This window comes from Culex pipiens, chromosome 2, assembly GCF_016801865.2.
Source record: "Culex pipiens pallens isolate TS chromosome 2, TS_CPP_V2, whole genome shotgun sequence".
Taxonomy (NCBI): Eukaryota; Metazoa; Arthropoda; class Insecta; order Diptera; family Culicidae; genus Culex; species Culex pipiens.
In genome coordinates, this window is record NC_068938.1 from 110,798,455 (window position 1) to 110,818,850 (window position 20,396).

At 39.3% G+C, this 20,396-nt stretch overlaps 3 protein-coding genes across 3 annotated transcripts; all 3 read left to right on the forward strand.

Annotated features, from left to right (window-relative positions):
- Nucleotides 1-237: 237 nt before the first annotated feature.
- Nucleotides 238-7,518, forward strand: LOC120427693 (protein croquemort-like). Its single transcript, XM_039592590.2, has 6 exons — nt 238-387; nt 5,271-5,590; nt 5,652-5,957; nt 6,026-6,822; nt 6,882-6,972; nt 7,036-7,518. Exons 2-6 carry the CDS (start codon nt 5,465-5,467, stop codon nt 7,174-7,176), a joined length of 1,461 nt encoding a protein of 486 aa, XP_039448524.1. The 5' UTR covers nt 238-387; nt 5,271-5,464; the 3' UTR covers nt 7,177-7,518.
- On the forward strand, nt 2,326-5,253 carry LOC128092914 (uncharacterized). The gene is made up of 3 exons (XM_052708074.1): nt 2,326-3,673; nt 3,733-4,034; nt 4,091-5,253. Exons 2-3 carry the CDS (start codon nt 3,734-3,736, stop codon nt 4,453-4,455), a joined length of 666 nt encoding a protein of 221 aa, XP_052564034.1. The 5' UTR covers nt 2,326-3,673; nt 3,733; the 3' UTR covers nt 4,456-5,253.
- Nucleotides 7,519-14,521: 7,003 nt separating the features above from the next.
- Nucleotides 14,522-18,931, forward strand: LOC120427687 (arrestin homolog). Its single transcript, XM_039592576.2, has 4 exons — nt 14,522-14,800; nt 17,468-18,278; nt 18,341-18,470; nt 18,536-18,931. The coding sequence occupies exons 1-4, from the start codon at nt 14,692-14,694 to the stop codon at nt 18,638-18,640; spliced, it is 1,155 nt and encodes a 384-aa protein (XP_039448510.1). The 5' UTR covers nt 14,522-14,691; the 3' UTR covers nt 18,641-18,931.
- Nucleotides 18,932-20,396: the final 1,465 nt, after the last annotated feature.

Here is a 20,396-nt window from a genome sequence, read left to right on the forward strand (position 1 = left end):
TCTATTCAACTATTGCTCACTATACTCACTATATATGTATAAAAAAAAGTTTGGTATTTGAACCTGATGTTTGAGAAAAAAACAAATTATGAAATTCAAATCAAACGATGAAAATCAGCCATTTCAAATCACTAAAAAGAAGCAGCGCCACTCCTTGGTGGGTTATCGCATTACACTTACGACGAGGAACAAAATAATGATTATCATGACAGTCTTCGAACTAAGGGAGGTACTAGAATAAGAAAATAAAGCAAATACTGCGTTGATGTTTCGAACCCAGACTTCATTCAGTGCCAGTGAGCAGAGTGCAACAGACGGATTTTTTGCGTGCAATCGTTTATGGTTGTGGCAACATCATTTAAAGCAAGATTAGCAATAACAAACTAGGTAAATTGCCTACTAGAACAAGTGCATTTTTTTGGTTGTGATACATTCTACAGCTCTAGGGGAGTAGTGAATTGTTCGAAGACTGTACTAAACAGCTTTAAATTTAAGGTTTCAGAGCTGTGTGCAAATTGCAAAACATCATTGTGTATGAAACCGAGACAGCTGCGAAATCGTTGTGTATACAGAGTAACTGATGCGATAAATGAAATTCGATGTTGTTGAGATTTCGTTGGTCATCTCGTGGAGAACAGCTCATAATGCTGCAAAGAATGAGAAGGAGGAGAATCTTTTCATTCGAGTCGAAGGTCACTTAGAACTCATTATAGCTGAGCTTATATACCCTTGGATGATGCATTGAACTTGATTTGTTGTGTTCTGGATGGTAACTTTTATGAACAAGTGCGCAAACAGAATACAAACACACATATCAATATTGAATGTAAACACAACAGTTCAGTCTGTCTTATCCTTGGATCAGTAGAGTAAAGTGATAAGATAGACAAATCTATTTTCGATCGAAAGTTTATTATTTTTAAAGGTTACTGCACAATGCACATACTGATGATAAGTGTTTTCACTTTCTCTCTTAAAAGTGTCGTTATCACCAGTGAACGTCGCAGTATGAAACCCTACCCGATGCATAAATAAAAAAAAAGAACTTGAAAATCCCGTCACATGTCGTTGCAGGTCGCCTCCAGGCAGGTATCTTTCACAGCGGCGAAACCTGTGAAATGAAACTGGACGTACTGTAGTTACGAAAAACAACCGCGACGTAACACCAATTACAGCGTAAAGTGTACATTGTGCTCAGTTGGGCGTTGTATCGTGCAGTATTGTGACCTGCCTGGCTGCTTCATCGGCCAAGGTCGCGATTAGCAATTTTCACTAAAGGAGAACTGGAAACTAATTGTCATTGCTGGGGTTCTTGTTCGTATTGATCTGACTCAGCCAGTGTTCAAACACAAACGATGAGACATCTCACTCTGCGTAACAGCAGCAAGTAACGAATCATCAAGAATGGATTATCTTGTCTTCATTGAGTAGCAAACTGATACCTTCTCTTGTTTCATATTTTGGAAAGCAGTTTACCTTTGGGCTGTTTACCTGTTTCAATAATCGATAAGGCGCGGTAATTACCATTACAAGATAATCGTTTGTCGTGTTTTATTTGGACAAGCAAAACAAAACATTTGCCAGCACAACGCATCGCGTGACGACAAGCGAGCCGGAGTGGTGGCTGTAAACTTGTAACAGATTACTGATTACGTTACGTGTCAACGTACAAAATGATCGAACAAATCTCAACTTGAGGGTGACGTTTTCGAGAGTTCCATTTCCCGGGAATTGAGAGTTGAACTTTGAACAAATCCTGGGAATTATTTGTTTAATGCAAATATTTCGATATACATTCCAGACTCGATTACACAACACGATATTTTTGAAGTTGATGTCAGAAAAAGGTTCAGTTTCATTAAGGTATGACAGATTTGGGCTCCCTGATTACGGTATTATCGACAGAATTGAATTTTAGTGGATTTCCTGCCTATAAATAAAATTGCAAATTTGGGTATAAATGCTATGGAATCATGTTAGACAACCATGCGAACCCTCTTTTAAGCAACCATGCGCACCCCCTTATTTATGCCACCCCATAGAGAAACGTGGGTGCGCATGGTTGCTTAAGATAATTGTGCAGCAAAAGTTTCTAGTCATGCGACTTATCAAGAAATTAAAAGTGAGAGTGTGTGCGTGCAACATGGAGTTAAACTTTTTGAAAAGCCTTGGTAAGCTTCACTGCAACTGCACAGAAAGTTTAACTCCATTTTACGAATTGACAACTCGATAGCTACACGGAGAAAAAAGAGTTCCCAAAGCGTTCATGAAAATGGGAACCACGAACAAAGTGTTCAAATGCCATGGTACGTTTTTCAAAATCGTACCATGGGATTTGAACACTTTGTTCGTGGTTCCCATTTTCATGAACGCTTGTTCTCGATTTTGGGAACTCTTTTTTCTCCGTGTAGTTTTTAAAGGCCTACCACCCGATGACAGTTAACAAGGACAGTGACAGCTCGAGCTTGATCTTTGTTTACATCAGGACACTGTGGTGAGGAGTTCGTCATTTTTGAGTAATTTTTTTTCACTGGGCGGGGTTAGACGCTTAGAAAATTATCGAACATATTATTGATTTTCTTAAGGGGTATATCAATAATTTCAAAATAACCTTACAAATTTTAAAATTTTTGTAAAAGTTTTGGATTTAAAACCACATTTTATGAGCAAAATAATGTTCTTGACAAATTGATTTTCCCAGAGTCGTGCTAATTTTTATCAAAATAAAACAAATTGTGTTATGAACACTGCAATTTACGATTTTTTTATGAAGGTTTTAGTTTACACACTTAGATTTTTTTTATCGAATTCAACATTTGATAATCGGTAAAGTTTAGATCGGTAAACCATCTGTCAAAATGAACAAATTTTTACCAAATTTCGGTTTACGATGAACAATAATGAACTGCTACCGAATTTCGGTAGGTTTTTATCGGATTCGGTAATTTTCAGTTAGCCGAAGTGTGAGGCAGTTGTGTATGGCCAAAAAAGTCGGTCTACATTTTTCTATAATTCTAGCCAAGTTTATCGAAAGAAAAAATAATAACAAATCGGGTTATCAAAAATTAGTCAATTTTGTAAAATTCAAAAAATAAGAAGTTATAACATATGTGGTTATGACTAATGATCACTATTTTTAAAAGTTGGTAAATCACATAAATGACACCTAAACTACCAAGCGCGCGGAAAACTCGGTTTTCATATGGAACCAACCTAGTTTTCCATACACACAAAAAAATATTACGGTAATGACAAAAGTAACTTACTTTTGAATTAAAAAGTTGTTAAAATTTGCTACATTAAAAGTTTTTTTCTTGTTTTGAAAATGAAAACTTTTACTGCTACAGTTTTTGAAAATCTCATTGCTCACTGATTTAAAAGTTTTTACTTTTAATTCGACTGTAAAATTTCTTTCATTTTGACGTTCTCGTGTAACCGTGTACGCCTAAGTCGCAAATGTAAACAAACACTTTGGTGGGTCCGGTGGTGCTGGTGAGTCTAGGACGCAAAGCAAAGCCGACCGCGGACTCGGACGCGGAAACCTTCGTGAGCCAAACAGCAGCAGCGGAACGCCTTCGAAGGAGGGTGGTGCAGGAGCGGGACGAGGTCGAGTGCTCGAAAAGGACAAGGCCAGCTTCCTGCAGGAACTGCAGCTGTTCCACGGCCGGAATGCGTAAAAAGGAAGCTTGGGTGTTTTGGGGGGTTTGTGATTGATTTTGTTTGTTTTTGTAGGATGAGAGGTAGGAATGTGGATTCGCACTGGTTGTATTGGGTGGTGGTGGCCCGGGATTGGTGGTTGAAGGTCAATTCGCGTGAGGACTGGGGCGAGATCATCGAGGAGATGGCGCTGCCGAAGCGTTGCGTGAACATCGAGATTGCGTTGAAGAAGATTAACTTCCGGTTTTTGGACAAGTACGCGAAAGTTTATTTTCACGATGGGCCTCCGACGAAGAGGAGGACGACGAAAAGCTACATAATCGGAGGTGGTCAGCGCAGATGTTGCACTCGGTGCCGGCGGTTTACTGCACCGGAGAGTATTGAGAATGTGTGCAGTGGCTAGCCAACTTCACTTACTTTCCATCTCTTTTAGCAACTTCCCGCCCACAAACACTCACGTCGCGACGGCGCAGCTTCAGCCGAATGAATCTGGACAGAGAGCCAAAAAAAAAAAACGAATTAGGATTACGTGCTCAAAATCGAACTCCGTTCCGAGGGCCTCATCAACTCCATGTTCCGGATGCGCTTCCAGGATCGGGAACTCCCCTTTCAGGCACTTTACTTTCCAGCCGGGAAACGTCGACCACCCTTCCCGAATCAATGGCCAACTCCTCCAAGACTGTCCTGATTGAGGCCGGAAAAGTGACCATCGTGTTACACTGCTGTCGCGCGTCGAAGCCTCCATCCGGAACCGTCCAGCCTGGGGTATTCGGAAGTGACCGGTGGCGCAGAAGCTAGTGGAGAAGCGTTAAATACAAAAAAAAAGTGTTTTTCTAACATACCGTTTAATTTTTTTTTTAATAAATGTAAAAAACCAAGCACATTTTTCTGAAATTATCCCTGTAGTGCTTAATGTTGTGTATTCTTGCCATAAAAGGTTTCTTTTCCAATTAAAAGTAAAATATTTTTACCAATACAACGATTTTGTTCCATAAATGCATGGTAGTATCAAAAACTTTCCAACTTTTAAATTGAAAAGTTTGAACTTTCTACGAATATTCACCAACGCGAACTTTTAATCCAACGAACGATCTTTTTAAATTTAGAGTAATTTTTCTTTGTGTGTAAGTTATTATTGGATTTCTAATTTTTTCATAAGATCTGTTCAAAAACAATTTTAGTCTGGGTTTTGGAGATGTTATGAATTTCAGAAATAATGAATGGTCATGATTTTCTAATAACGAAATCAGATAATTTAACAATTCTTTTTTTTATTGAAATGAGCCCGTTTTGTTATTTCCACCTGCCCAGGTTTTTACCTTCGGATAATCGAAATAAAAAAGCTAAATTACAAGCCCATATTTCGAAATTTAATGGCAAAAACTGTCACAGAATGCTTAATACATGACCGTTGCAAATATTTTTCAAAGTTTATGTGAACGGGGTTTGTAATACTTTTTTTTAACCTTTTTACTCTCATTTATAAGATTTTGAAGCAACATTACGAAAAATACGAATATGAAAAAGATTTTTTTTATCAGGACAAATCTGTATTAGAATGATGTAGATAGTATACAACATCGCATAACTTCAATTATAATTATACATTCCAGCTATCGGACTGCAGAATGGCATAACAAAGACAATACCCGCAAAACAGCCAATGTGATAACAAGAACAACGCTTGACCCAGGTCTGGTCTGGTATTCTGACTGCGATAAAACTCTGCAGCTGCGAAGCAAGAGTCATTCATCTCTGGACGTTAGTCATTTTCAAGCGAGTACCAAGTAGGAAAAATCAGATCAAAATGTGTTCCTGCTATACGGATTTCCAAAAGAAGATGGTATCGTTTGGCTGCTCAGCCTTTCTGGTACTGTTTGCGATCGTGTTGAGCACGCTGTGGCCAACCATGTCCTCCAAGCTGTTGCACGATGTGAGTGTTACGGACTTTTGAGTTTTAAAATGTGGCTTAAGTTGAAGTTTTGCTTTTTCAGAAATTGGTGATTAAAAATGGCTCCGTCAACTATCAAAACTGGATCAAGACGCCAATCCCGATGTTTTTGGAGGTGTATCTGTTCAACTGGACCAATGCGGACGATTTGCATAAATTTCCTACGGTCAAGCCTCACTTTCAGGAGTTGGGACCGTACGTGTTTCACGAAGTTCACGAGCGGAAGAATTTGGTGTGGAACGATAACAACACGGTGACGTTCAACCAGCGACGAACCTGGCACTTTGACCCAGATCGATCGAACGGCACGCTGGACGATCGGGTGACTAATCTGAACGTTATCTCGCTGGTGTGTGATTCATTTCGTGTGGCGGATGTTGAACAGATTTAATTATTGATTTGTTGTTTTATTTGCAGAATGTGGCGTACTTTATGCGGGATTCTAATTATTTTTTGAAAAAGGCAGCAGATATGGTTGTCGAAGTGGACGGTACCTTCTTGTGGCGCGGGAAAACAGTTCGAGAGTTGCTGTTTGACGGTTTTGAAGATCCTCTGCTGGACTTGTTGAAGACCCTCAACGACACCATCAAGGTTCCGTTCAATAAGTTTGGTTGGTTTGTGGATCGTAATGAAAGTGACACCTACGATGGAACATTCACCATGAAGACTGGTGCAGACTCGTTGGAGAATACGGGCATGCTTACGCTGTGGAATGGCGCCAGTAACACCGGAATGTATCGAGGCAAGTGTGGGCAGGTTCGGGGAACATCCGGAGAACTATGGCCCGTAAGTCACAGCAACAAAACCAATGTGACAATCTTCCCATCGGACGTTTGTCGCACTTTGACTCTTCAGTATGGAGAGAAAATTTCGATCCACGACGTCGAGGGTACCAAATACGTCGGAGATGAACAGGTCTTTGACAACGGCGTCAAGTATCCGGAAGCTGCCTGTTGGTGCAACGGTGCTCACTGTCCCGACGTTAAACCAGGAGTGTTCAATGCCTCAGCTTGCAAGTTTGGTTCACCCACTTTCATTTCATATCCACATTTCTACCTGGCTGACAAATCATATCGAGAAGGCATTGATGGAATGAGTCCGAACAGGTCGAAGCACGAGTTCTACATTGCTATGGAACCGCACACGGGAATTCCGTTGGATGTCCGTGCTCAGCTGCAAATCAACATGCTACTCCAGCCAATTAGTGGTTTCTCGTAAGATTTAAATTCATTTTCATAAAATTCCCCGCGACTTACATCACCCTACCCCACAGAATGTTCGAAAAAGTTCCTAAGCTGATGGTTCCAATGCTGTGGTTCACCCAAAGGGCAACACTAACCCCGGAACTGGCCAACCAAGCCAAGGTAAGGCAGCTTTATCCCCATTTCAACCATGCCCTAATCTTACCCTCTTTTTCATATACGCAGTTGGCACTGATGCTACCCGGGCTCGGAATTTACATTGCGATCTTCTTCGGCACGATCGGCATCATCCTGACCGGCGCGTTTGGGTACATTTACGTGCGCAAGTGGAGCAGCCAGGTGCCGTACGAGGAGCTGTTGCGGTGAGATTTGGACGAAGTCGACGCGACAGAAGTCGAGTAAAGTGCCTTCCCGTGACCAAGTGTCGAAGCGCGGAGATAATTGGAAGGAAATTAATACTTTTTTTTTTGCTCACGATGTAGATAGTCAGTTTTACTTGAAAACATGTTGATATTTGTTTAAGCGAAATCATTTCCACGCAGTGAAGAAAACGGGATAATCTAAATAGCTAATAGCGGTAAAGTGCCAACTAAAAAAATTGAATCAATAGTTGTAATTCAATCCTAGATAGTCGATACTTGCCACATGAAGTGTAACTATTTTTAATGAAATAAAAAGATTCTATAAATTTCAAATTGCCCACAAATAGCATTGGGTTTTTTTAATTTCCATATCACATAACAAAGTCTGAAAGCCTGTACTGAAGCAATTCGATAGAAAGCGATTTTGCATCATTAGGTCACCCAAACAATTAAAAAAAATTAAGATGGATTTCCTCATCGATTTGATTTGCAACTGAGTAGGGGAACTATACACTTTTTCAGCCTATTTGTATTATCGGCCTATCAGCACTTTGATCATGAATTACAGCTTTCATAAAGTGTTTTTGACTGTTCCAAAGTAATAAATAGCTCAAATAGAAGTGAGCAAACAACTCTCCATTGTTGATACATCTGTAAATGTTGATTTAATAGCGGAAAACGGCAAAAGTGATGAGAATTGGTCGAACGGCTTAGAGTGATTAAAATGGGTATATTTCCCCTAATTCTCTACGTTTTCTTTGTATTTTTATTAATTTGACTGTCCATTCATTTGCTTTGGCAATAAAAAAAATGCCATTATGCTTCATTAGTATTTTTCATACAAGTCTCGATACAATTTTGCTGGCAGGTATCTTGAGAAGGGATTGATCGACTTGGTGTCTTCGGCAAAGTCATGCTTAAGACTTTAGAATAGCATACCATAGCATTAATTTCTACCTGTAATTGCTACTCCGTTATTGACCAAGACCACCATAAATTGCTCCTGGACCAAAGATGAAAGAAAACTGGGAAAATTTTAGAATACCGCATAAACGTATGTGCTGAAATTAACACAATAACTTAGACGAACTAAACCAGCGGCGAGGCTTCCGATCAACGATGATAAAAGAAGGACTGATTTTATCACTGCTAGCAAGACAAAAAGGACGCCGAAAAAACTATTGGAATCGCAGAGCAACTCCGCGGCCCCGTTGCCCGCAATCGACTCCGAATAGCGATACAAAAGAAATGAAAAAAACGTGGAAAAACAAGACTGCGCGTTCTCACTGCAAGCGCACTAACAATGTTGACTTTATAGCTGTCGGCCACTACTGCCAGTACCAAACACTAGTATCTTCATATCAACTAAAAGGACTTCGCCGCCCTAGGCTCTGTACGAGAGTATGACCCATACTGGCACTTAGAATTTTAGGGCGCCCACCGCGGGATTCGAACCGGCGACCTCTGGGTTGTGAGTACAGCGCGCGGTCCGATTGATCCAGGTGGGACAAATTCCCAAAATAAGCATTTTTTTTTTATTTTCGATTTTTGTGATTAAAGGGACTGAAAAGGCATCTTTTGCGCCAGAGTTAGGATAGTGCAAAATCTGGTACCGAAGATATAATTTAAATTTATTTTTTTGACATTGAAAATTAAACCAACATCTGCCAAAAAAAATCTAGTTAACTTAAATTTTAGCAACTTTACGACCGTTGCAAATATTTTTGTAAAGTTTATGTTGCCTCCCCCTTAAAATACAACCCAACAAATCAAGGGCCAAACAAATATTGACAAAGAACTTTGTCCTAAGGGCTCTATTCTGGTGAGGTGTCAATCCAGAAAAACGAAAAATGTCGCGCGTTACGAAAATGTTGCATGCTTGGTACTGCGGAAGGGGTCTGCAACGAATGAAATGTGGCAACAATGGTGCAACATTCTCGCGTGACAGTTCCAAGAAAGCAGTAGACGAAGCAAAATTTGCACCATGTTGCCACATTTCATGCGAACTATATAAGCTAACAGATAGCCTCTGAACAATTTTAGTTTTGACCGAAAATCCGTCAGAGACGGATCGACGGTGGTAATTTTATTGCTCACACACACATACACTGCCGTTCTACGCATAATTGTCCCATGTCAGTTTTGGACGATTTTGACTTTATGACATTTTTAAGTTTAGTTTGATGTGTACTTTAAGGAAAACACATAAAAGCTGGTACTTTGTTGGGAAACTCATTAAAAACAACACCAAGTCTGTTTGTCCCATCGTTAAACTTCTACGCATAATTGTCCCACCAAGTATTTTCTTACACGGAATCATTAGTTTTACTGAGCATTATGTTTTGTTTACCTGTTGTATAGCAAGAGAATCACAAATAAGGGTGATAAACTGCTAACTGGGGCGATTAGGGACACATAGGGCGAATAGGAACCCACGGGACAATTATGCGTAGAAACACAGAAATCGGTCTAAAAATTTCAATCGCGTTTTTCTCAGTTGCACTTTTATGAACATGGGACAATTATGCGTAGAATGGCAGTACACACATTGAAAGACACAGGTTGTGCACCAACTTGGGAGGAATTCTGTTCTAACGAAGATTGTTAGAACAGTCACTCGAAAACCAGAATGATTTAAGGCAATGGGGTTGGGACCAAACTGGTAGGATATTGGGCACACCCGGAGTGGCCATGGCCCTGAGGGAAGGTTCTACCGAGGGGACATTTACGAACCATTCAACTTGGCAATATGGGTATCAAAATTCATGGTTTTTGATACTGGTAATGAAAATAGCCATTTTGACAGGATTGGCCACACCCGGAGTGGCCATGGTCCTGAGGGAAGGTTCTACCGGGGGGACATTTATCGAACCATTCGACTTGGGGCAATATGGGTATCAAAATTCATGGTTTTCGATACTGGTAATGAAAATGGCCATTTTGACAGGATTGGCCACACTAGGAGTGGCCATGGCCCTGAGGGAAGGTTCTACCGGGGGAACATTTATCGAACCATTCGACTTGGGGCAATATGGGTATCAAAATTCATGGTTTTTGATACTGGTAATGAAAATAGCCATTTTGACAGGATTGGCCACACCCGGAGTGGCCATGGCCCTGAGGGAAGGTTCTACCGGGGGGACATTTATCGAACCATTCGACTTGGGGCAATATGGGTATCAAAATTCATGGTTTTTGATACTGGTGATGAAAATGGCCATTTTGGCAGGATTGGCCACACCCGGAGTGGCCATGGCCCTGAGGGAAGGTTCTACCGGGGGGACATTTGCGAACCATTCAACTTGTGGCAATATGGGTATCAAAATTCATGGTTTTTGATACTGGTAATGAAAATAGCCATTTTGACAGGATTGGCCACACCCGGAGTGGCCATGGCCCTGAGGGAAGGTTCTACCGGGGGGACATTTATCGAACCATTCGACTTGGGGCAATATGGGTATCAAAATTCATGGTTTTTGATACTGGTAGTGAAAATGGCCATTTTGACAGGATTGGCCACACCCGGAGTGGCCAGTGCCCTGGAGAAGGTTCTACCGGGGGGACATTTATCGAACCATACGACTTGGGGCAATATGGGTATCAAAATTCATGGTTTTTGATACTGGTAATGAAAATTGCCATTTTGACAGGATTGGCCACACCCGGAGTGGCCAGTGCCCTAAGGGAAGGTTCCACCGGGGGGACATCAACCGAACCATACGACTTGGGGCAATATGGGTATCAAAATGCATGGTTTTTGATACTGGTAGTGAAAATGGCCATTTTGACAGGATTGGCCACACCCGGAGTGGCCATGGCCCTGAGGGAAGGTTCTACCGGGGGGACATTTGCGAACCATTCAACTTGTGGCAATATGGGTATCAAAATTCATGGTTTTTGATACTGGTAATGAAAATAGCCATTTTGACAGGATTGGCCACACCCGGAGTGGCCATGGCCCTGAGGGAAGGTTCTACCGGGGGGACATTTATCGAACCATTCGACTTGGGGCAATATGGGTATCAAAATTCATGGTTTTTGAAACTGGTAGTGAAAATGGCCATTTTGACAGGATTGGCCACACTCGGAGCGGCCAGTGCCCTGAGGGAAGGTTCTACCGAGGGGACATTTACGAACCATTCAACTTGGCAATATGGGTATCAAAATTCATGGTTTTTGATACTGGTAATGAAAATAGCCATTTTGACAGGATTGGCCACACCCGGAGTGGCCATGGTCCTGAGGGAAGGTTCTACCGGGGGGACATTTATCGAACCATTCGACTTGGGGCAATATGGGTATCAAAATTCATGGTTTTCGATACTGGTAATGAAAATGGCCATTTTGACAGGATTGGCCACACTAGGAGTGGCCATGGCCCTGAGGGAAGGTTCTACCGGGGGAACATTTATCGAACCATTCGACTTGGGGCAATATGGGCAATTTATATCCACAGAGGTGCCATTGATTGAAAATATTTAATTAGAATGAATTATTCAGGATTAAATAAATTGGCAAAGAATTAAAAAATATAAATAAAAATAGCATGATTTTTTGAGTTTTGTGCAAAGTTCTTTGTCATATTGGTCATGTAGAACATAACCACCTGCACCTTTTTTTTTTCGAAAAGCTTCATAATTTTTTCTTTTGAATACCTTTCCAAAAAACAACCTTTCTAAAAGTCCACACAGAAAAAAATATGTAAATTTACACAGCATGTAATTACTGTTTCTTATGTAAACTCACTCAATGTAATGTTGAAATATGATGTAAAGAGTAAAAAGTCATGGAAATTACTCCAATGTAAATCTAAATCTAATGTAAATCATGAATCTAATGGAAACGTTGAGCATGGAAACTCAAATCTGATGAGTTTATACCCGTGTTCGGCTTCCTGTAAATTCCTATTTAATGTAAATCATATATCCAATGTATTTCTGCCAAACGTTGACTTCAAAACTACCCAAACTAAAAATAGTTATGTTTGGTTCTCTTTCTATCGCTCTCATACTTCGCTGGCTCACTGCCTGTGCCTCGACCTGAACATGTTGATGCTTTAGCCGCTCGTTTATAAAATGCGAAGATGGCTCAGTCGGCAGCGGGTAGCAGCAGTAACACCGAACATCCTACCCGTCGTTCGTTCGATTCCAGTCCAGCATTATTCCACTTGACCGTCGACGAGAATGCGTCCCCTACCTGTGAAACAACTTTTTAAAATCAGAATTTCCTTTTGCTGCCCGCTTCAATCATTTTAAAATAGAACATAGGCCACACCCTTTTCCTACTGCAATCCAAATCGAGCTTCTCATTCCCATTGGCCAATCAGAATTAGTTGATTTCTAGAGTTTTTTTTGAAAAGGTCCAATAAGCTATTGTGTTTCATATGTTTATAGGACCTAATCAAAAAAAAGTCTGGATTTGAACTAATGTAAATTCCAAAACTAATGTAAATTTCCAATGAATCTAATGTAAATTTCCAATGGACCTAATGTAAATATACATCATTTATCATGATACCTTTTGGTACATGATAAATAATGTAAATTTACAGAAATATTTTTTTCTGTGCAGACTCGATTTTCCGAAGCCTCGACTATCAAAAGTTTCGATTATCCGAAGGTTTGTATGGGACTTGAGATAATAGAATCACGAATAAAAAAAAATTCTTGTTTTTAACATTAAATTCGAGTTCTGCGACTCCACTTTAGTCCAATTTGAGTAGCTGATTGCCTATTAAATAACAAAATGCATTTGGTTCAATATTTCATCATCGCCATTTTGGATTTAAATTTTTTGAATGACTTTAGCGTACACACAAAAAAATATTTCCGAATGTTACATCATTTATGATGTACCACTTTTGCACGTCATTAAACATTTAAATTTAAATGCAATTTGATGTAAATTTGCAACAAATTACACGTAAAAACATGATTTTACGTGTGATTCAACCGTTTACGTCGAATCTCAAGTTTACATCAACTGAGTTTACATTCGATTCATTTTTTCCGTGTCGAGTAAATTCACATATTTTTTTCTGTGTAGTTTTGGATAATAAAAAAAAAGCCAACGAAAAAAAATTATAAAAATTCGTGATTCGACTATCCGAAGATTCGATTATCCGATGAGAAATTTTTCCGAATCGAGTGTAATATGAAGGGTTTTCTATTATAAAAATTAATACTGAAAAATACTGTACCGCTGTCAATTTCCGTAACCCAACTGAAAAAAACGACATACATGTAATTTTAGGGCAAATTTAATTTGCTTTTTGGTGGGCGTCCTAACAGAATAGTACTACCATAATCATGATGAGAAGAGTTGTTCCTTTTACTTCGCTACTTTATTAATATCTTGACAGTTACGGATTTCGTCTTCGACTTTTGGACTTCATTAGGTTGAAATTAAATAGCACAACGATGATTGAAGAGATCCGGACGTATACGATCAAATACCTTCAGATCTTAATTTTAAGCCGTCCTTTAATTTGCATAAAGAAAAGTTTTATTTCACCTAGTGTGTGTTTAACCCAATTTGATCACCGCGAAGTGAAACAACGGAATATGTTCAGGAATTTACACCATGATAAATAGTCACGTGGAACAAAATGCAACAGTAAAATGCGTCACAGAAAGAAAGCTTCTGCTTGTATTTTCCTTTTTTCTGCAGTTACGAAACAGAATTTACAAAAAAGTTTAAAGTTTAAGCATTTCAAATATGACGAATGCATTGTCAACAAGTATCAGAGAAATTTACATGGTTGATCGCTGGTTGGTCTTGCGTTGAAGGTAGATGCACCTTATTTTAATCTTAATTTAAACTGCATTTGTTGAAAAGCAGCAAACCTTTACATTCAATAATATATTTTTTAAAGTTATAAGACTTTTTTCTCTGAGTATGGAAGATTTTCATAAAAAGACAATTTGAAGGCCCAATTTTAAAACCACTTTTAGATACATAGAAAAAAAGCGCCTGTCTAGAACTAAAAATACAGTTAGGGTGGTTACGAATACAATAAAACTTAATGTACCAAGATGATAAAATATTAAAATAATGAATCCAGATTTGGCAGCAATATGATATCGAAACAAGAAATGGAATCATCAATCCTCTCAAAACTAAATGTGTACCCACCCTAAGGATGTACCGCAAGAGGAAACATTTCCAGGTTACGCCGAAGTTCTAAATAGAACAAGGAAAAAAAAGAAAGGTAAAGGACGCGTGAATCACTAATTGGATCAGTCAAATTCCTCACAGTGTCGAAGAAAATAAGCGACGTGTGGTTTTCGGAAAATCCAGGAAAAAGAAAATTGTATAAAGGTAAGCGCAACTCTGGTCCAATGCTTAGTTTGCGTTCAACGACGGTTGCGATCTTCTTACACTACCAACAGTACCGAGCAGGCAAATCGTGTAAAATCATAAATTAAACGAACAATTTTTCTAATAAAGTGCATCATCTGTGAATAAAGTGATAAATTTAAATTCGTGAATTGATTAATTATCTACCACAAACTTCAAAATGGTTTACAACTTCAAGGTCTTCAAGAAGTGCTCCCCAAATGGCAAGGTCACCATCTACATGGGAAAACGTGACTTTGTCGACCACGTGTCCGGAGTGGAGCCAATCGGTGTGTATTCGTCGTTCAGGAAGTGTGGTGAACTTGTTGCCAAAGTGGATTAGTGGTTTTTCTTGTGTGTGGTGGGGAAGTAATTGAATTACCGGGTCCTTGGACTGTAAAGGAGGAGGTTTTCACGTGTCGAGAAACTAAGAACCATTCAATGTCTGGAGTTGTAATTGGGTTACGTTCGAAGTTAATAAATATACGGAATTCAAAATGGGCTGATTTAGTATTCCATTAAAAAAAACTAAATAGCAAAAGGAGCTGTAAGCTAATAACTGATTTCAAATTTCAGTAGAAACAAACAAGAAAATTATAAACAAATAATTTTCTGACAATTGACATAAGCAGAAAGTTTTGCTGCAATCAATGAAATTTTTTATATGTTTTGCTTTTTCTTGTGAGATTTTTCGAAGTGTCTGAGCCGATTTTTTTGAATTTAAACATTGTTATTTAATTTACGAACAAGTTTGCCAAAAATAAACAAATTTATTGCACATATTGTTTTTGTTTTATACATATTTGGATGAAACTATTTGAGTATTTTTTCTGTGACCAAAGAAGACATTTTGCATCATTAGTTCGTCAAAAAAAATCTCCAGACACTTTAGCAGCTTGTTCATTTAAAAAGACTATGGAAATATTTAAAAAATCTGTATCTTGAGAATGGATTTTCGCATCGATTTGGTGTTTTCGGTAAAGTTAAGATCTCACTCTACACTCTTGAAAAATACTTATTTTTAATTTCGACTTTCAATAAAAACAAAATGGGCAAATATAATTTTTTTTTTAATTTTCGGTTTTGTTTGTTTTTGATGACATAAAATGCCATCTTTTGAACTATGGCAACAGAAGATCAAAATTCATTTAACAGCGTTGTTAATTTTTCGAAAAAAAAAGATTTTTGAAAAACGACGAAAAAAGTCTAAGCTTAACCACAGAGAACAGATGTACATCTTGGTTCTAACTTGTGTGTAAACCGTGTAAACTAAAAAAAATGCGTTGCATACAATCTTGCATCAAAGAAATTAGAGTGTGCAGGATACGCTTGGCGGCGCCACCGTCGCGGCTGAGAATACTTGACCTAACAATGAAAAAGGCTCAATAATTTCGAAAGAAAATAAATGTTTAAATATAAAATTCACTTCTGTATAATTCCAGTTGACTAAAAATAATGCAAAAATGCAATAACATTAACAAAAACATAACAAAAAAAACATTCAAAAATGATTTTTCAAGCGACAACTTAAAATAGTCCCTTTACACATGTTATGTCCGATTTCGTTTTGTTTACCTTCTTTGGCGCGTAAAATTGCAACCCTCTGATGAAGGGCAGTCAGACATTGGTCTGATGTCGTTTGTACGGAATGTTTTATGCAGTGATTAGATGGTCCAACGTTCTGCTACTGTAGGCCATCATGATTTTGGAAGTGGCGCTATCTAGGCGGATGGTGCACACCCTAGCTCTTTTCAACGTATTTTGGTTTGAATTTTTACACACGTTTTTCAATGCTGTTTGTTCAATGATATACATCTGTTCTCTGTGGCTTAACATTGTTTAAAAAAAAATGTGTTTTTGGCGAAATCGCCACAACAATCATTTTTTTAACCACCCTAATCTCCAAACAAAACAATACAGATTTATTTATTTTGGCCACGAAACATCCATTCAAAATTTGAGCCAAAACGGAACAATATTGCTTTCGATTAAATTTTGTTAAGGGCTAAAAATGTCAAAATAGGGAGAAAATCAAATGATTTATAAAATAAATCCTAATGAAAATTTTCAATAATGCCAATTTCCATGGATTTACAAAAAACAGGATCCGAGAAACATTTTTTAAACGAAAATTACCTAGATAAAAAATTTGCCACCCTGCCGCGAAAAAAGTGCTCAATTAGTGAGAACTTTGCTTAGATGGTCCAAAGTAGAAACATTTGCTCTTTCAAAAGAATTTCAAAATTTTGAAGAAATCTGAAATAACAAAACAACTCGACAATTCTGAAGTTGATGTAAGTACAGTCCAGACTCGATTATCCGAAGCCTCGATTATACGAAGTTTCGATTATCCGAAGGTTTGTATGGGACTTCAGATAATCTAATTATGAACAAAAAAATTTTTTTTTGCGTATTTTTTTTATTTTTTTACGTTAAATTTGAATAGTTGACTGCCTGTAAAATCAAAAATGCATTTTTTCAATATTTCATCATCGCCATTTTGGACGCCATCTAAAGCTCAACAATCAAAAATAAGACAACGTAAAAAAATTGTGATTCGATTATCCGAAGTTCCGCCATTTTGAATATCTCGGTTCCCTTTGAGAATTGGGAAAATCAACAGGCAGATTCCGATTCAGGAGGGTCGATTTAGTCTAGATCCATCAAAAACTGGCCTGTTACACGATTTGCTTCTAGACACGAAAAATGAGCACCTTTTTTGAATTCGTGCCTTGACTATTATCCGAAGTGAAATTTTGCCAAGGCCTTCGGATAATCGAGTCTGGACTGTAAACGCTTCAGTTTCACCAAGGTATGATAGATTTAGGCTCCCTAAACACGAATTGAATTTTGCTGAGTTTTCTAAAAAATGAAATTTAAATTTTGGGTATAAATAACTGATTCCATAGAAACAATAGGGACGAAACGCAAATTTTAACGTTCTCTTTCCTCACCAGATGGCATTGTCGTGCTCGACGATGAGTACATCCGGGATCACCGTAAGGTCTTTGGCCAGATTGTCTGCAGCTTCCGCTACGGACGCGAGGAGGACGAGGTCATGGGTCTCAACTTCCAGAAGGAGCTGTACCTGGCGTCCGAGCAGGTCTACCCTCAGCCGGAAAAGTCCAACAAGGAGCAGACCAAGCTGCAGGAGCGTCTGCTGAAGAAGCTCGGACCGAACGCCTTCCCGTTCACTTTCAACATTTCTCCGAACGCACCATCCTCGATCACTCTGCAGCAGGGCGAGAACGATCAGGGTGAACCGTGCGGAGTTTCGTACTTTGTCAAGATCTTTGCCGGCGAGTCGGAAACCGATCGCACTCATCGCCGTAGCACGGTTTCGCTGGGAATCCGTAAGATCCAGTACGCTCCGACCAAGCCGGGCCAGCAGCCGTGTACCGTAGTCCGCAAGGACTTTATGCTGAGCCCTGGAGAGCTGGAGCTGGAGGTCACTCTGGACAAGCAGCTGTACCTGCACGACGAACGGATTGGCGTCAACCTTTGCATCCGTAACAACTCCAACAAGGTCGTCAAGAAGATCAAGGCTATGATCCAGCAGGGCGTTGACGTGGTTTTGTTCCAGAACGGAAGCTATCGCAATACCGTCGCTTCGCTCGAAACCAGCGAAGGATGTCCGATTCAGCCGGGATCGAGCCTGCAAAAGGTCATGTACCTGACTCCGCTGCTGTCTTCGAACAAGCAAAAGCGCGGAATCGCTCTGGACGGAGAGATCAAGCGCCAGGACCAGTGTCTGGCTTCAACGACCTTGTAAGTCCTTCCTCCTTATCATACTATCAAGATCAGATTAATCAATTTTAATTTTAAACCAGGTTGGCTCAACCGGACCAGCGTGACGCCTTCGGAATCATCGTGTCGTACGCCGTCAAGGTCAAGCTGTTCCTGGGCGCCCTCGGAGGCGAAGTGTCCGCCGAGCTACCGTTCGTGCTGATGCACCCCAAGGTAAACTGGCTGATATAATTTCTAGTGCAACTTTTCATTGAAACTAACATCACTAATTTACGCAGCCGGGAAGCAAGGCCAAGGTCCTGTACCATGCCGACAGCCAGGCCGACGTGGAAACCTTCCGACAGGACACCATCGACCAGCAGCAGTCGGTTGACTTTGACTAGAGCGCTGTGCAGCCACGCGACGAGCGTTGAAATATCTTTGCTTTGCTGACAAAAAATACCGCCAAAAAAACGCAAAAAAAAAACAATACAATACACATAATAACGAACGAACGAAATTTTCAGCCACTTTGAATCAGTTTGAACTTGTTGTGCTTCTATTTTTAGTTTTAATTTATTGTCAAAAGTCGCTTCAATTATTATTAACAGTAACAAATGAAACATCAAACAACTTTTGGGAAAAATTAAAACAATAAAAACAATTAATTGGAATGATGGCCATCGAAAAACTTATTTCATTTATATTTAAAAATAAACATCCCGACACTTCCGATCTTATCCACTTCAAGGTTTCCAGCTTATCATTGCATTGAAGTCTCCCACTAAATCAGACTGATTCAGTTCGCACTTGGGGCCAACACGCAGCTTCAAAGGAAAAGTCAAGCAAAACAATGTAAATGGGCCAAAGTTGAAGTGTAAACAAAGAGTCTATCCTGCTCACGTCAGTTGATGTTTACATTAGGAACGCGCAGGATAGGCTTTTTTTAACACTTCGGTTTCGGCCATAATGCAATGTTTTGCTAGAAGTGTCAAAAAACAGCTATACGAACAGCGGAACAGCATAACAAAGGAGAGGGAGCGATTCTTGGGGCTTTTCTTCACCCTCTTTGGCTTGTTTTCGCTGCCGCTGCTGTTCTTTGAAATTTTCCTTGACCGGTTCCTTACCAAGTGCGTACATCGCTATGGTAAAAAACCTGCCAAGAAAAAAATCAAATGGGAAGGACAAGAAAAGGAAGACGGGAAGTGTTACTGCTGCACTTTTTTAAGGTGATAAGTAAAAACTTTACGGTGTCTCTCCACAGAAGTGACGCATGTAGTTGGACCAAAGTTGGACGGTTTTTTTTTGTGTGAAGGTTTAAGGGTATAAGGTCTAGGATGCGTTCTAAGCAAGCGTTGCGACCATTGGCATGATGTTTTAAGTGGTAAGTTTTTATTCTCATTGATATTTGGGTAATTCTCAACCAACTCACACGAAATCGGGAAAAGTTGCCCAAACCCCTCTTCAATTTGCGTGAAACTTTGTTCTAAGGGGTAACTTTTGTCCCTGATCACGAATCCGATGTCCGTTTTTTGATATTTCGTGACGGAGGGGCGGTACGACCCCTTTCGTTTTTGAGCATGCGAAAAAGAGGTGTTTTTCAATTATTTGCAGCCTGAAACGGTGATGAGATAGAAATTTGGTGTCAAATCGGACTTTTATGTAAAATTAGACGCCCGATTTCATGGCGTACTCAGAATTCCGAAAAAAAACGTATTTTTCATCGAAAAAAACACTAAAAAAGTTTTAAAAACATTGCCATTTTCCGTTCCTTAACTGTAAAAAAATTTGGAACATGGCATTTTAAGGGAAATTTAATGTACTTTTCGAATCTACATTGACCCAGAAGGGTCATTTTTTCATTTAGAACAAAAATTTTCATTTTAAAATTTCGTGTTTTTTCTAACTTTGCAGGGTTATTTTTTAAGAGTTTAATAATATTCTACAAAGTTGTAGAGCAGACAATAACAAAAAAAAAAATAATATATACATAAGGGGTTTTCTTATAACATCACGAGTTATCGCGATTTTACGAAAAAAACGTTACTTAATCCACCCTTAGGTGGTTGGTGCCTTCCTCTCATTCAAAGGGTAATGCTATTCAAAATAACCACGCTCGTGGGAAGGTCCTATCCAAAGATAGGTGGCTTGATATATTTG